Source organism: Myxine glutinosa, chromosome 4 (genome assembly GCF_964187855.1).
Source record: "Myxine glutinosa chromosome 4, kmMyxGlut1.1, whole genome shotgun sequence".
Taxonomy (NCBI): Eukaryota; Metazoa; Chordata; class Myxini; order Myxiniformes; family Myxinidae; genus Myxine; species Myxine glutinosa.
Genome location: NC_136264.1, coordinates 177,879,180 through 177,895,400, shown reverse-complemented (window position 1 = coordinate 177,895,400; position 16,221 = coordinate 177,879,180). Strand labels below are relative to the sequence as shown.

Here is a 16,221-nt window from a genome sequence, read left to right as displayed (position 1 = left end):
TTTGTACCGAGTGCTACTCTAGTTGATACCTGCTTTTTACCTCTTTACGATTTTGCCCATTTGTTTTTCACACTGGTGGTCCAGGAAGTGCACATGCCACCTACAGCCAGTCAGTTTTAATCTGAATGATGCTCTCAAATGAGCCTTTTGTATTTAAAAGCAACATTTTTGATCATGAATAATTAAGGACGGAATCAAGAACACAAAACCGTTTGATATTGAAAAGAAAATAATTGTTTTATGTAATTTAGAGTGACAAAAGTAAATGAAGTACTAACATGATATATGTGTGCGAGGGCTGCGCTAAGAAGAAATTCTTTCCCATTCTTAATTATACATTTTGTTGTGTCATTTCTGTTCTATATTGTTGCTCAACATTCTCACCTCTGAGCTGTCTAGCCTGGGTTTGAATTCCGACCCAGCTCTAAACTGCCATCCTGGTGTTTCGCAAGCAGGATGAGACGTCCGTGTGTGTACCATCCCTCGGACAGATGTTAAACTGGGCATCCTGTCTGCCAGCATTCGTTGGTGAACGTTAAAGATCCCACGGTGTCCTTCGTAAAGAGTATGCGAGCTATCGCCGGTACATGGAACAAATTACAAGTTCATGCCCTAACCTACATCATGCTGGGCCAGCCTGTTTGTGAAAGACCTGGGCCAAAAACCTTCCCTGGCAAACCCGACATGGTGGAATAATGGTGGTTGTTAATGACAGGTTATAGTGTCGCTCAATATTAGTGTGTGAGTTTGCAGCAAGTGGGCTGCCACTTCTCTGAAAAAGAATGTAGGCTCTGAAAAGGATCCGAGCTTCACTCTGGAAACCCGAGAGCGAAAACAAGAGTTCCAGGCTGCCCAAACAGGTTTCTCCTAGCATGCTCCTGCAATGTTTGGTCAACCCACATTTAAATCGAGTAGCCAGTGTTTATAAATAAATACTGCAATAAAGTGTAAACATGATTGTAAAAGGCATGTAGGAAAGATATGGAAGAGTGGCTAGCAGATTTTAGCTCCGCAGGGTAGTTTGGCATTCCTATTGAATTTGTAATGAAGTTTCACACACAAAGGAAACTTCATGATTCACCATACACCCTGCACACAAAGGAAACTTCACAATTCACCAAAGAATTGTAATGTTTTAACAAAATGGGTGAAAAGCACTCACAGCCAAATCCTCAGAGGCCACATTTTTTTGTATACAGAATCGAGGCTCGTGAAAGAGCTATCTCATGACCAACATAGCATGTTCCAGAGCCGATCGGGTCTGTTAAACCTGTCATCCTGGCCGAGTGTCAGTAGAGGGCGGTGCACTGTGGGAAAAAGCTGTCCCCTTTGGAGAGGGTTTATCTATAATAATAAAAGGCAGTGTAGTGTGTGTGTGTGTCCGTCTCCTCCATAACTTAAAACCAGGAAACCTAGCGGCCCCAAACTTTGCATACATACTTCTCGACCTCTGAAGGATTGTATGAATGAAAACTGGGTGTTTGAGTGTGTTAAAACAGCCTTTCTGAAGTTGATTAATGGGGTGCTCATAACCAAAAACCCCAAAAAGCCTTACCAAAATGGCGGTCTGCCATCTTGATCAACCCACTGTAACATCCCTGGGTTCTTAAGCCGCCATTTTGTTTCGGCCTATTAAAATGTGCCTTGCCTTGGAAACACAATCTACTCTCATGAAATAATTAAAGCATATTATCAAAATCTGGATTCGGATTTTAGAATCAGATCCTGTTCACTATATAAGTATTGAAATCTGGAGTGAAATCTGACAGTTAACACATTAGCGATTCTTATAACTAAGTGTATATCTTTCACTCAGCTTTCAGCAAGGCTGTCCTTCCTCCTTATCCACATTGCTTAAGCATTAAACTTAACTTTTTCTATTGTTCCAACAATTATATTGGGTGAAAAAAACATTAAGGAATGTGACCAAAGTGTACCTTGATTGAGTAAAACAAAAATAATTAACCAGCGGAAATTGAGAACATGAAAATAATTAACCAGCAGGATCGACAGCAAGGCTTCCACAGTCATGCCTGTGCACTCCGTGGGGAAATCTCTAAGTAAGGAAGGAAAGATAAATCAAATTAAAGGTAAAATTAAAAGAACTAGTGTGACTCGGCGCACTCCACACGCCTCACCACACGTCGTTTCAGAGGGATAGGCATCTTTGACCATTTTGGTGTCTTTTGGGTCTTTTGTGTCTTCAAGGTGTTTTGGGTCTTCAAGGTGTTTTGGGTCTTCAGGGCCATTTGGGTCTTCAGGGTCTTTTGGATCCTCTGGGCCTTTAAGGGTATTTTGGGTCTTCGGGGTCATTTGGTTATTCGGTGTCTTCAGGGGCTTTTTTGTCTTAAGGGTCTTTTGTTTCCTCCGGGTCTTTAAGAGTCTTTGGGGTATTTTGGTTATTCAGGGTATTTAAGGGTCTTTGGTGGCTTCAAGGTATTTGGGACTTCGGGGTCTTTGGGGTCTTTGGGGTTTTCAGGGTATTTTGGGTATTCAGGGGTCTTGGTGGTCTAAAGGGTCTTGGAGGAATTAAAGGGTTATCAAAGGTCTGAGGGGTCTCAACAGTCTTAATGCAATTAAGAGGGTTAATTAAGAGGTTGTTAATTTTATTTGAAGAAGAAGAAGATGTTTTTGTCGCACATAAACATAACGACATAATGACAATAAATACGTTTGCTCTATTATAATAAGATTTCAATAAAAGCCACATCACTGTTCATATTGGCGCAAGATTGCATTGGCGCAAGATTGGTCGTCACGTCTCTTCAAAGCTGTCCCCGTGCGCACGCTTTCGAAGTTAAGTAACTGTTCACACTTGTGTTTTTGTCGAAACTGTATCTTTCTTTCGGTGTATGTACCTATTGGGGTGACTTTAATAGGTTTCTCGGTGTTGGTTTTTCATACTTGTGTACAGAATCGTCGGTTTTTTCGTATCGTGTATTCTGAGGCCTAGTGTAGTACTAGTAGGCTACCGTGTCAGACCTTGGCTTGAGGCTTTTGTTTTTGTCTCAGCGGTTCTTCGATCGCGCTGCAATTACTTTCGGTCTCTGTTTTTTCACGGTCTTTTCACCCATACTTCCTTGTTTTAAAATCTCAAAAAAAAAAAAAAATTCCTTCTCTGTTCTTATCCGTTTGTGCGTTCTTATTTGTTCGTTCGTTCTTCCACCACGTTGTTCGTGATCACCTGATCACGTTGTTAAAAAATGTTTCATCTGTCCCCTGAAGAACTCCATTTTGTCATATTCTATAACACCTTTTTCTTCTTCTTCTATAAAAGAATGCTTTCGACTTGCTCACCAAATCTATTCATTCCAAAAAAAAATTCCATCTCTTACAGTGCATCTTTCATTCATTCCCTAAACTCTCCAGAACTCCAACCATCCTTCAGCGTCCTCAAACGTATTTTTGACTCGAATGTCTCAAGAAACTCATTTTGCAATAAATGTTTGTTTCCCATTAATCGTACACTTTTCAAAATCCAATCTCACCCCTCCCCTCCAAATCTTCCCCATCACCCCTTCCCTCCAAAACTTCCCCATCACCCCTTCCCTCCAAAACTTCCCCATCACTCCTCCCCTTCAAAACTTCCCCATCACCCCTCCCCTCCAAATCATCCCCATCACCCATCTCTTTTAAATCTTCCCCCTTGCTCCTCCCCCCAAAATCTTCCCCATCACCCATCCCTTTCAAATCTCCCCCCCCCCTGCCCCTTCCCTCCTAAACTTCCCCCACACCCCTCCCCTCCGAGACTCTCCCTCACTCCTCCCCTCCTAGACTCCCCTCTCACCCCTCCTCCTCAAAGCGTCCTCCCCGCTTCTTCCCCCTTCCAACTTTCACCTTCATCTCCCTCAACCTTCCCCCTCACTCTTCCCCCTCCTCAAATAACACCTCACTGCGCCTCACCCAATCACCATCAAACCTTTTGTCCGCCCCATTCTTCCCTTTCTCCAAGCTATTCTGTAATCTCTGACACACCTTCAACAGCTCTCCCTACCTCTTCCTCCTCTTCCACATCTTACCCTACCGCTCCCCCCCCTGTTCTGTATCCGATGCTCCCCCTTCCTCTTCCTTAACAGTATGGACCTCAAACATCCGGGGCCTTCGCTCAAACCTAACTGATCTCTCCATACAGGTTGCTTCTGACAAACCAGACGTGATCTGCTTAACAGAAACATTCCTCCTTCATGATGTCTCTGATTCCTTGGTATCTTTCCCAGGTTACTCCCTCCTCCGGTATGATAGACCTGAGCCTCGTCCTGGAGGTGGGGTTGCTATCTTTATAAAAAAAACTCTCTTCCTCACTCGCCCTGCACTGCCCTCTCTCCACCTCACCCCCAGGAATACCTTTGGCTACGGCTTCCCCTTCACTCCCACCTTTTGTTCATATGTGTGTTGTACCGTCCACCAAACAGTGATGACTCCATCTACATCTCACTGTCTGATAATATGGACCAACTTCTATCTACCCATCCCAACTCTCTCTTCCTCAGATGTGGTGATTTCAACTATCACCATGCCAGTTGGCTGGGGGTGGGTACCTCTCTCACCAGCCATGGCTCTTCAGCAAAGGACTTCTGCGACTCACTGGGACTGACACAATCTGTCAATTTCCCGACCCGGATCTCAGTCAACGGACCATCTTCTCTTCTGGACTTGGTTATGACTAACTTCCCTGAAAATGTCTGCTGCTCTTCTTCTGCTCCAATCGGCTCTTCTGATCATGTGCTTGTTAAAGTGGACATCTCTCTGACCATTCTCAGAGAGCCTCCGCAGCGTCGACGAGTCTGGCATTTCACTCAGGCCAACTGGCACAGTCTTCAAGCAGCCATCAATCATCTGGACTGGTCTCCCATCTCTACCGCCTCTGACATCAACTCATCCTGGGAATTCTTCCAAAGTAAATTGCTCTCTCTCATGCACAGATTTATCCCATCTCGTCTTCAGTTGTCATACCCTTCCTCCCGTCCATGGTACACAGAATCTTGTGGTGAGGCTATTGCCCAGAAACAACTTGCTTTCGTCTCCTGGAAAGCAAATCCAACGGAAGAAAATCTCATTTCCTTTCACAAAGCCCGAAACAAGTGTGTGTCCACCCTCAGGAGAGCCAGGAAACAATATCTCTCCGTTCTCAGGACCGAACTCTCTTATCTGTCTCCCTCTTCCAAATCCTGGTGGCGTCTGGACAAATCTGTTTCTGGTGTTTGTTCCCCCTCCATCCCCTCCCTCACCTCAAATGGCCACACGGCTGACTCCGCACGTGAAAAAGCTGAATGCCTCAACTCTGTGTTTGCCTCTAAATCTTGTGTCCCAAACCCATCCCTCTCTGTACCCACCATACCCAGTCGTACCCAGCTGCTCCTGGACTCTGTGTCCTTTCCTCCTGACAAGGTGGAAAAGTTTCTGTCAACCCTCGACTCTGATTCTGCAACTGGACCTGACGGCATCAGCCCACGGGTCCTAAAATCATGTTCTTCCGCTCTTTCACTCCCTCTCTCTGTTCTCTTCACCCTCTCTTTTGCTCAAGGTCATCTTCCATCTGTTGGGAAATCTGCAAACATCACCGCTTTGCACAAAAAGGTGCAAAAACAGATCCCAGCAACTACAGACCAATCAGCCTTCTCCCAATTATCAGCAAAGTCATGGAATCCATCATTGCTTCAGATATGAAATCTTTCCTCTTCTCCAATGGCTTGATCTCTGATCATCAATTTGGTTTCAGACCTGGACACTCCACTCTGGACATGCTGCTTCTGCTTTCTCAACAATGGATGGAGGTCCTCAATGCCAAACAGGAAATTAGAGCAGTCTCCCTTGACATATCACGTGCCTTCGATACGGTCTGGCACCCCGCTCTGCTCACCAAACTCTCCTCTTTTGGTATCCATGGAAATCTCCACGCATGGCTGGCGGACTTCCTCTCTAGTCGTAGTCAACGTGTGGCCCTGAATGGGTTTCTCTCATCTCCTCTTCCTGTTCAGGCTGGAGTTCCCCAAGGCAGTGTTCTGGGCCCTGTGCTTTTTCTGGTCTTCATCAATGATCTCTCTGACTCTCTTGAAAATCCTCTCTATCTCTTTGCTGATGACTCTACTCTCTGTCGCTCCATTCTTCATCCCTCATATCGGCAGTCTGCAGCCTCCTCACTCTCTGCAGACCTTGACAAAATCACAGACTGGGCAAACAAGTGGAACATGTCTTTCAATCCTGACAAATCTCACACTCTTACGATGTCTCTCCGAAAAGACCGACTGGACAACCCTCCCATCCACTTTCTGAATAATCCTCTCCAATAAGTTCTGTCACTAAAGCTTTTGGGTCTCACTATCTGCCATGATCTTTCCTGGGAAAACCACATTTCAAATCTGGCCTCCAAAGCCAGTCGCCGACTGGGCATCCTCTGTCGTGCGAAGTCCTTCCTTGGCACACCTGAGCTCACCTCACCACATACAAGGCTTTCATCCGCAGCTCAATGGAATACTGCTCTCCCCTCTGGGCTGGTGCTCCTGCCTCACACCTAGCTCGCCTTCACGCTGTTGAAACCAAAGCATTCAGAATCATTGGAATCTGCCGCGATGAAGCTAACTCCAAGGGCCTCTCACTCACTCACCGCAGGCAGGTTGGTGGTCTTTCCGTCTTCTACCGACTCCTCTCTGGCCTTGCCCCCCCAGCTCTCTCTGGGCTCTGTCCCGCAAATATTCCGACAGGTCGCACAAGATCTGCCTGCAACCCTCTTATGGTTAAACTGCCAAAATCAAGACTCTCTGCTCACCTTCACTCCTTCATTCCTCTTTTCTCCTGCCTCTGGAACAAACTCCCTCACTCTCTTCAATCCCACTCCACCCTCCAAGTCTTTAAAACAGCTGTTCACCACCATCTCTTATTTTCCCCCATCCAAAACCTTGATCTTTTCTACCCCCGCTAATTTCACCCCAATTCCACTTTTTTGAAATACCAACTTCTGTCCTGGAAGTCCTTGGTGTCCTTGTGTTTTATACTTCTCCCTCCCCCCCCCCCCCTTCCCATGCCTCCTCCCCCCGGGCCCTCTCCCTTCCACACATCTCCCTGCTCTCGGATGTTGTGTTTGTGTGCTTCCTCTTCTCTCCCCATCTTATGCATTATGTTTTGCACTCTGTCAAAGCGCCTTTGGGCTTCATGAAAAGCGCTATACAAAATAAATGAATTATTATTATTATTATCTTGTCTTCCGCTCCCTCTTTTTGTGTATTTTGTTTGTCTGGTTGATTTGTTTGTGAAGTAAATGTTAGCTCTTTCACGAGCCTCGATTCAGCATACAAAAAAAAAAAAAAAAAAAAAAAAAAAAAAAAATCTGTAAATATTATTCCATCGTGTTTGGAAAAACTGGAAAATTGGAAAAATTGGGAAAATTGGGGGAAAAAATGGAAAAACTATACAGCCTATTTTACTCCAGGGGGTCCCATGATTACCCACCCAAAATTTCGTTGTGATTGGTTCAGCCGTTTTTGCGGTACCTTCGAACGGACGGACAGACAGACAAATGGACATTTGGTCAATTATAGTAAGATGTGTCTCTCATCCTGTGCACTCCGTGGGGAAATCTCCATGGATATGCTCCGCAGGTTGGTCGAAGCAATGAAGAGAAGGACAAGTTCTGGTGTGCGATAGAGAAGCTGATGGAAAACGTGAAAGATGAGGAAATTGTTGTGGTAGGAGGAGACCTAAATGGACATGTGGGAAGGAGTATGGACGGTTTTGAGGGAGTTCATGGGGGTTACAGATATGGTGTGAGAAATGGAGAAGGTGAAAGGATTTTGGAGTTTGCTGATGGAGCTGATTTGTTGATTTGTAACACTCAGTGCCAGAAAGGGGGATAATAAGCTTGTTACATACACGTCAGGTGGGTCGACGACAACCGTTGACTACCTGATGCTGTTGGTGAGGTATGTGGATGGACAAAAGGACCACCGAGGCACTCGGAGACATGGTGGTGGGATGATGAAGTTGGAAAGAGGATTGACGAGAAGAGGAAGAAGTTCAAGGAGTGGCAGAAGGCGAAGGGTACGGGAGCAGAAAAAGGAGAGCATGAAAGTTATAAGGCAGCCAAGAAGGCTGCAAAGAAAGAGGTAGCAAAGGCGCAGCAGGCATGTAGGAAAATGTTCGGAGAACGCTTGGATTCGGAAGAGGGTCAGAGAGCGGTATTCAGGATTGCAAAGCAGATAGCGAAAGAGAGGCGTGATGTGATGGGGGTGAGTTGCTTGAAGGATGAAGTGGGACAAATCGTTGTGGACCCAGATGGAATTAAAGGAAGATGGAAAAGATATATGGAAATACTGTTGAATACAGAGAATGAATGGGATGGCAACATAGAGAGTAACCGAGTTTTAGGACCGGCAGAGAAGATAACTGAGGAGGAAGTTGAGGAAGCGATAAAAGCAATGAGAGTAGAAAAGCGGGAGGGCCGACGGGAGTTCATCCCTGCTGTTCAAAACAACATCAAGCTCACCCTGTTCAACACCCGGGGTCTCAACAACAAATGCCTCATCCTCAACGAATACATCCAGGATAACAAACTGGACTTTCTCTGTCTCACCGAAACCTGGCAACAACCTCTGGACTACTACACACTCAACCTCACCACACCCAATGGATATTCCTACGTCAATAAACCACGCTCGGGGGGCCGAGGTGGTGGAATTGCCGTTATCCACCGTCAAGACATCAGGACCAGCCTCATCCCCATCGCCTCATCCTCATCATTTGAACACCTGGCTTTTAAACTCTCTGGTCGCACGCAGTCAGTCATGGCTGTCGTCTACCGCCCTCCCAAGCCACACCCATCATTCCTGTCTGACTTCTCCTACTTTCTGACCCAGCTATGTTCCCTCTCCCCCTCAATCCTCCTCCTTGGTGATTTCAATATCCACATGGACTCCACTGACTCCACAATAACCACTGACTTCACTGATTTACTCACCTGCTTTAACCTCACTCAACATGTCGACTTTCCTACCCATATCCGTGGTCACATTTTGGACCTTGTCTGCTCCACTGGATTAAATTTGCACCATCTCTCTGGCTCTGACCTCACCCTCTCTGACCACTTAGCTATCACTATGACCATCAACATCCCCACCCCAACACCAAGACATTATTGCACTATCAACTTCCGTAAGCTAAACGCTCTTTCACCTACCTCATTCTCATCCACCCTCTCTGAAAAAATGTCCACTTCTCCCTTCGTTGACCTCCACACCCCTTCCGACCTCACTGACGACTACAACCACACTCTCTCCTCCTGCCTTGACCAGCTTGCGCCTGTAAAAACCAAAACAGTTTCTTTCACCCATTCTGCTCCCTGGTTTACCCCTGAACTCCGCCTGATGAAAACTCGTGCTCGCCAACTTGAAAGACTCCGCAATAAAACAGGTCTCACAGTTCACTCCCAAGCCTACAAGGACCACCTACAACACTACAAAGATGCCCTCCGCTCCGCCTCCCGCCCGCTCCGCCTACTACTCTCAAATTATCCACTCTGGCTCCGGAAACCCAAAAGCACTCTTCTCGACAATAAACAAACTCCTCCGCCCCCTGAACACCACCACGCAGTCATTCACAGTAGACAACTGCATCTCCTTCCTCTCTTTCTTCCAACGCAAAATTGACAACATCTACAACAGCTTGACCACCGCCGCACCCGCTCCCCCTCCAACCACCTGCCCCCCCTTGTCCTGCCATCCCCTGTCTCGGTTCTCCCCAATCTCCCCTACTGACCTCTCTGAACTCCTCATAGGAATGAAAACTGCCACCTGCACTCTTGACCCCATCCCCTCCAGCTTTGTCAAGGCCTCCCTTCCTGCTCTCTCTCCACTGATCATTGCAACAATAAACTCCTCCCTGTCTGCAGGCATCGTCCCACCTTCCCTCAAATTTGCTGCTGTTACCCACATTCTAAAAAAACCTGGTCTAAACCCTGACACCCTCAACAACTTCAGACCCATCTCCAACCTACCCTTTCTGTCAAAAGTTTTGGAACGCGCTGTAGCCACTCAACTCAAACATCACCTCTCTGCCAATAACCTGTATGAAACATTCCCAATCCGGATTCCGCTCCAACCACAGTACTGAAACTGCTCTCCTCAAAATCACCAATGACCTTCTCCTCTCCTCTGACGCTGGCAACCTCAACATTCTCGTCCTCCTCGACCTCAGCGCTGCCTTTGACACCATCGATCACACCATCCTCCTCACCCGACTTGAATCCACCTTTAATGTTACCGGCACTGCCCTCTCTTGGATTAAATCATACCTCTCTGACAGACGCCAGTTCATCTCCATCAATAACTGCAAATCTCCCACTGCTCCCCTCCCCCAAGGTGTCCCCCAAGGTTCAGTTCTTGGCCCCCTCCTCTTCATCCTTTACCTGTCCCCCCTCGGTCACTTAATCCGCCGTCATGGTCTACAATTCCACTGCTTCGCCGATGACATCCAGCTTTTCATCTCCACCAAGTCCGTCTCCACCGACACCCACTCTATCCTGACAAACTGCATCACTGAAATAAAATCCTGGCTTCAAATCAACTTCCTCAAGCTTAACTGTGATAAATCTGAAATAATCATCATTGGCCCAAAAACGCTCACAAAATCCACCCATAACTTTGCCCTCAACATCGACGGTATCCCAGTATCCACCTCCCCTCACATCCGGAATCTTGGCGTCATCTTTGACCAAACCCTCTCCTTCGACAAATACACTAAACAGATCACAAAGTCAGCCTTCTTTCACCTGAAAAACATTGCCCGTCTCCGCTCATCCCTCTCCTCCACGGCTGCAGAAACCCTCATCCACGCCTTAATCACCTCCCGTCTGGACTACTGCAATAGCCTCCTCTATGGTTCACCCTCAATAATCACCAATAAACTCCAATACATTCAGAACTCCGCTGCCCGTCTACTCACCCATTCCCGGACCCGTGACCACATCACCCCCGTCCTTTACAAGCTTCACTGGCTCCCCATCCCCCAGAGAATCCAGTACAAAATCCTCCTCTTGACATACAAAGCCCTCCATAACCTGGCCCCATCCTACCTGGCTGACCTCCTCTCCAGACACACTCCCACCCGCAACCTCCGCTCTGCTGGTACCAACCTCCTGACCCCCTCCATCCGGACCAAATTCAGATCCTGGGGGGACAGGGCCTTCTCCATCGCTGCTCCCACCCTCTGGAACTCACTATCTCACACCATCAGAGACTCCTCCTCACTCACCACATTCAAAACATCACTAAAGACCCACCTGTTCAACACTGCATTCAACATTCAACCCACAGCATTTAACCCCTGACTATCTCTTCTCCTTCTCCCTCCTTTTGCTTTAAATATTTCCCTATTGATTCTTGTCTTTTTGCAATTGTTGTTTTCATGTATTGTTATGCATTATGTTTTCCACTCTGTCAAAGCGCCTTTGGGCTTCTTGAAAAGCGCTATACAAAATAAATGAATTATTATTATTATTATTATTATATGTTGAAGGCAGCAGGAAGTTGGGGTGTGAAGAGAATGACAGAGATCTGTAATCTGGTGGTGAAAGAAGGCGGAATTCCGGTGGATTGGGAACCGAGTACCCTCGTCCCTCTACACAAGGGGAAAGGTGACCCTCTGGAGTGTGGCTCGTACCGAGCGATAAAGTTATTGGAGCATGGAATGAAGGTATTGGAAAGGGTGTTGGAGAGGAGGATAAGGAAGAAGGTGAAGATCGACGAAATGCAGTTTGGATTTATGCCAGGAAGAGGAACGACAGACGCACTCTTTATTGTGAGGCAGTTGCAGGAGAAGTACATGGAGAAGAGGAAGAAGTTGTTTCTTGGGTTTGTTGATCTGGAGAAAGCATTCGATAGGGTTCCACGCAAAGTATTGACATGGGCATTGAGGAAGTTAGAAGTGGAGGAATGGTTGATCAGAGTAGCGATGGCAATGTACAAAAGAGCGCGCACAGCTGTAAGGACGAAGGACGGGAACAGTGGTGAGTTTGAGGTGAATGTGGGAGTGCATCAGGGGTCAGTACTAAGTCCACTACTATTTGTTGCTGTGATGGAGGTGCTGGCTCAGAACGTAAAGGAGGGTTTACTGTGGGAGTTGTTGTATGCAGATGATCTGGTGTTGATTGCGGAAAGTATGGATGGACTGAAGGAAAAGATGAACAAGTGGAAGGAATGTATGGAGACAAAAGGTCTGGAGGTGAATATAGGAAAGACGAAGGTGATGGCAAGTGGTAAAGCATGTGGTGAGGTGGAAAGAACTGGGAAGTGGCCATGTGCTATGTGTAGGAAGGGTGTCGGAGTGAACTCCATTCAATGTACAATGTGCGCTGTGTGGGTTCATCAAAAATGTAGTGGTCTGAGAGGGTCATTCAGTATGGCAGCTACATTCAAATGTAAGGTGTGCACAGAGGGAGCTGCAGATGGAGGAAATGTTGAGTTGGATCTTGGAGACGGCGTGAAGCTGGAAGGTGTGAAAACATTTTGCTTCCTCGGAGACATACTGAATGGATAAGGTGGATCAGACACGGCAACGGTTGCTAGAGTGAGATGTGCATGGAAGAAGTTTCGGGAACTGAGTGGCGTGCTGATGAGGAGGGGAGTGTCGTTGAAGCTGAAGGGAAAGGTGTATGCTGCATGTGTGAGAAGTGTTATGATTTATGGGAGCGAGACATGGGTCATGAATGTAGAGCAGCAACGAAGGCTGGAAAGGGTGGAAATGCGAATGGTTCGGTGGATGTGCGGAGTATCGTTGAGAGAGAGGAAGACAAATGATGAATTGCGAAAGATGATGGGAATAGAGCCTGTGATTGATGCTGTGAAGAGGAACAGGTTGAGATGGTTTGGTCATGTGTTGAGGAAGGATGAAAGTGACTTGTTGAGAAGAGTGATGGAAATGAATGTAGAAGGAAGTAGAGGACGGGGAAGACCGAGAAAGACTTGGCTAAAGATGGTGGAAGAAGAAATTCGGGCAAGGGGGTTAACAATGTTAAAAACCAAAACAGTTTCTTTCACCCATTCTGCTCCCTGGTTTACCCCTGAACTCCGCCTGATGAAAACTCGTGCTCGCCAACTTGAAAGACTCCGCAATAAAACAGGTCTCACAGTTCACTCCCAAGCCTACAAGGACCACCTACAACACTACAAAGATGCCCTCTCCCACGCCCGCTCCGCCTACTACTCTCAAATTATCCACTCTGGCTCCGGAAACCCAAAAGCACTCTTCTCGACAATAAACAAACTCCTCCGCCCCCTGGACACCACCACCCAGTCATTCACAGTAGACAACTGCATCTCCTTCCTTTCTTTCTTCCAACGCAAAATTGACAACATCTACAACAGCTTGACCACCGCCGCACCCGCTCCCGCTCCCTTCATTGTTGTTTCCATGTTTTGTTATGCATTATGTTTTGCACTCTGTCAAAGCACCTTTGGGCTTCATGAAAAGCGCTATACAAAATAAATGAATTATTTTTATTATTATTAACAAGGAGAGATGCAGAAAATAGGGCAAAATGGAGAAGATTGTCATGGGGACCGCCAGGCTAACCCCCACTCTCGCAGGGAAAATGGCCTTAAAATGCATGTTGTTGTTGTTGTTGTTGTGTCTCTCATCCTGCTATGCCTACTAGAGTCTATTTAATTTATTTCCTTCCTTTAAAAAGTAGGAAGTGGACCAATGGGTGAACAAGGCAAGGGCCTCTGTAAAAGTAAACCTTTGGTGCTTTGGGGTTGTCGCACTGATGAACTTTATATACTTGCTTATGCTTTACCGCAAAGGTACTTTGCACGGGTCACAGTGCTTCAATGCACTTACAAGCGCTCATTTGGGAGAGTACGTGTGTGTGTGTGTGTGTGTGTGTGTGTGTGTGTGTGTGTGTGTGTGTGTGTGTGTGTGTGTGTGTGTGTGTGTGTTTATAGCGCGATTTACTCCCAGCCTGCCCCATTCTCTCACGGCCCTATACCTGACCGGTCCAAATTATTTTTCATTTGAGTGAACAAAATCTTTTATGCAGTTTCTCTTTTTACGAATGAAAATTGCTGTCTGGACATGGTTCAAACTTGGTAATCTGTTCTATTCTTACTAAAATAGCATAATATGAGGGAGTGATCAAGGAAAACTGTGGAGTGAATCTTGCTAGTAAGTGGTGTGTGAGTGGTGTGATGTTCTGTGTGTGTTAACAGTATAAAGAAGGCTGTGAGTTGTTCCGAGTGAGTGAACAGTGCAAGGAGAGCTGAGAGTTCTGTGTGAATGAATGATGTAAGGAGGGCCGTGAGATATTCTACACCAGTGAACGGTGTAAGGATTGCCGTGAGTTGGTCCGTGTGAGTGAACAGTGCAGTGCAATGTACAGTGCAGAACAGTGCAGTGAGTTGTTCTGTGTAAGTTAACAGTGTAAGGAGAGGGCAGCAAGATGTTTTGTTAATGTTGGTGTAGTTGTTGTAGTGTAGCCCCAGACAGTTCTCTTGAACACCCCTCTCTGTCTCCCCCCCACAATTCTCTGTCTTTCCCCCTAAACTTCCCCTTCCCCCTTCCTCCCTCCCCTTCATCTCCCCTCCGCTCCCCTTCCCTCCCCCACTCCTTCTCTTCTCTCTCCTTTCCTGTCTTCATATTCCCAGCACAAAGGGACTCTGCATTGCCTGGCAAAGCCAGGTAAATTTTGCTCGTTAATAAGAGTAAATAGAGTCCTGAAATGTCGATCAATCACTGATGAGGGCCAGTTAGTTGGTTTGTTGTTTTCTTATTATGGGTTTTTGGCACAACAATCCTTCCCAGTTCCGTTTCCTTCAGAAAAATGGCCTCTAAAGGTGGGTTTTTTTTTTAATCCTTCCCAGTTCCCCACAAACTTGCCCTCATCTTCACCCCATACTGGTCTCCAGTTAATATCTCCAATCAAAAAAACGTTGTTGGTATGACACTTGTTCATACCTCATTCGCTAAAAAATTCATCAGATTGCATAACAGATATGGTACATGTGCATGACACAGCATCATAGAAATTCAACTCGGGGCATAAACACCTTTTTTTTGTCATCCCAAAATGCGACATCACTTCAACACTTAACAACCCAAAATAACACAATAACTTTTAGGCTCACAGTGGCAAGGGATGACTCCACAGAAATTACGAGGAAATTCACAAATTGACAAAGTCTGCTTCAAGGTTACGTGAAAATTAGTGCTCCGCTGCGCTCTCAGTGTGGGAGGTCAGTGGTTCAAACCCAGGCCGAGTCATAGCAAAGACTATAAAAATGGTACGTGCTGCTTCCTTGCTTGTGTAATGTGCATGGAAGAAGTTTCGGGAACTGAGTGGCGTGCTGATGAGGAGGGGAGTGTCGTTGTAGCTGAAGGGAAAGGTGTATGCTGCATGTGTGAGAAGTGTTATGATTTATGGGAGCGAGACATAGGTCATGAATGTAGAGCAGCAACAAAGGCTGGAAAGGGTGGAAATGCGAATGGTTCGGTGGATGTGCAGAGTATCGATGAGAGAGAGAGCTCTACTTTAAATGAGAGAGAGAGAGAGAGAGCTCAACTTTAAAAAGTAGAGAGCACGTAACAAAACCCATCGGTTCGCATCCATGGGGAGGAGGAAATTCCTCCTTAGTTACCCCACTGAATGTGGAGAGGAAAGCAACCTCGTAAAAAGATGGCATCGCTGGTAGCCAGAGTGCTCTGGGAAGTGATGGTACTTCTCTCAAGCTCAGTAGCTGTGTTTGTCTAAAGTCAAGTCCAGAGTTGTCTCGTGTGTGTGTGCGGTAGCTCTTCCATGAGCCTCAGACCCTGTTAAAATTGAAATGATGGAATTTTTCATAAAAGAATGTAAAATGAAAAAATTGACAAGGATTCGATTTAGCCATCCACAGATGTTTTCATTTACATCCTGTTAACACTACACTACGTAAGTGTACCACCAACTGGTGATGTACACTGTGCACAGCACAGTTGTAAAGATGAGAAGCATTATCGGTTGAGAGCAAATAACATCTGACCTTTGTGGTTGTTTAAATAACGAGCCGTTGCCACGGCAATGATGAGGAGGATGAAGAGGCAGAGACATACAGCTCCAGCTACCAGAAGCCAGTCGCTGGAGGGAACCGGCGCAGCGCCTTGGTAAAGGTGAGCGGTAGAGAAACCAATAGTCAGACAGACAGAACATCAGCCAGTCCGAAGACATTTTCTTAGACCTTCAAGGAAGAAAGGCATTTTGTA

At 46.3% G+C, this 16,221-nt stretch overlaps 1 protein-coding gene across 1 annotated transcript in view; it reads right to left on the bottom strand.

Moving 5' to 3' along the window:
* Window positions 1-16,221, bottom strand: part of LOC137425515 (cell adhesion molecule 3) — a 54,091-nt gene that overhangs the window by 5,156 nt on the left and 32,714 nt on the right. The window contains exon 9 of the mRNA XM_068114029.2: window positions 16,002-16,118. Within this exon, the coding sequence (XP_067970130.1) occupies window positions 16,002-16,118 (117 nt within the window). The remainder of the gene's footprint in view (window positions 1-16,001; window positions 16,119-16,221) is intronic.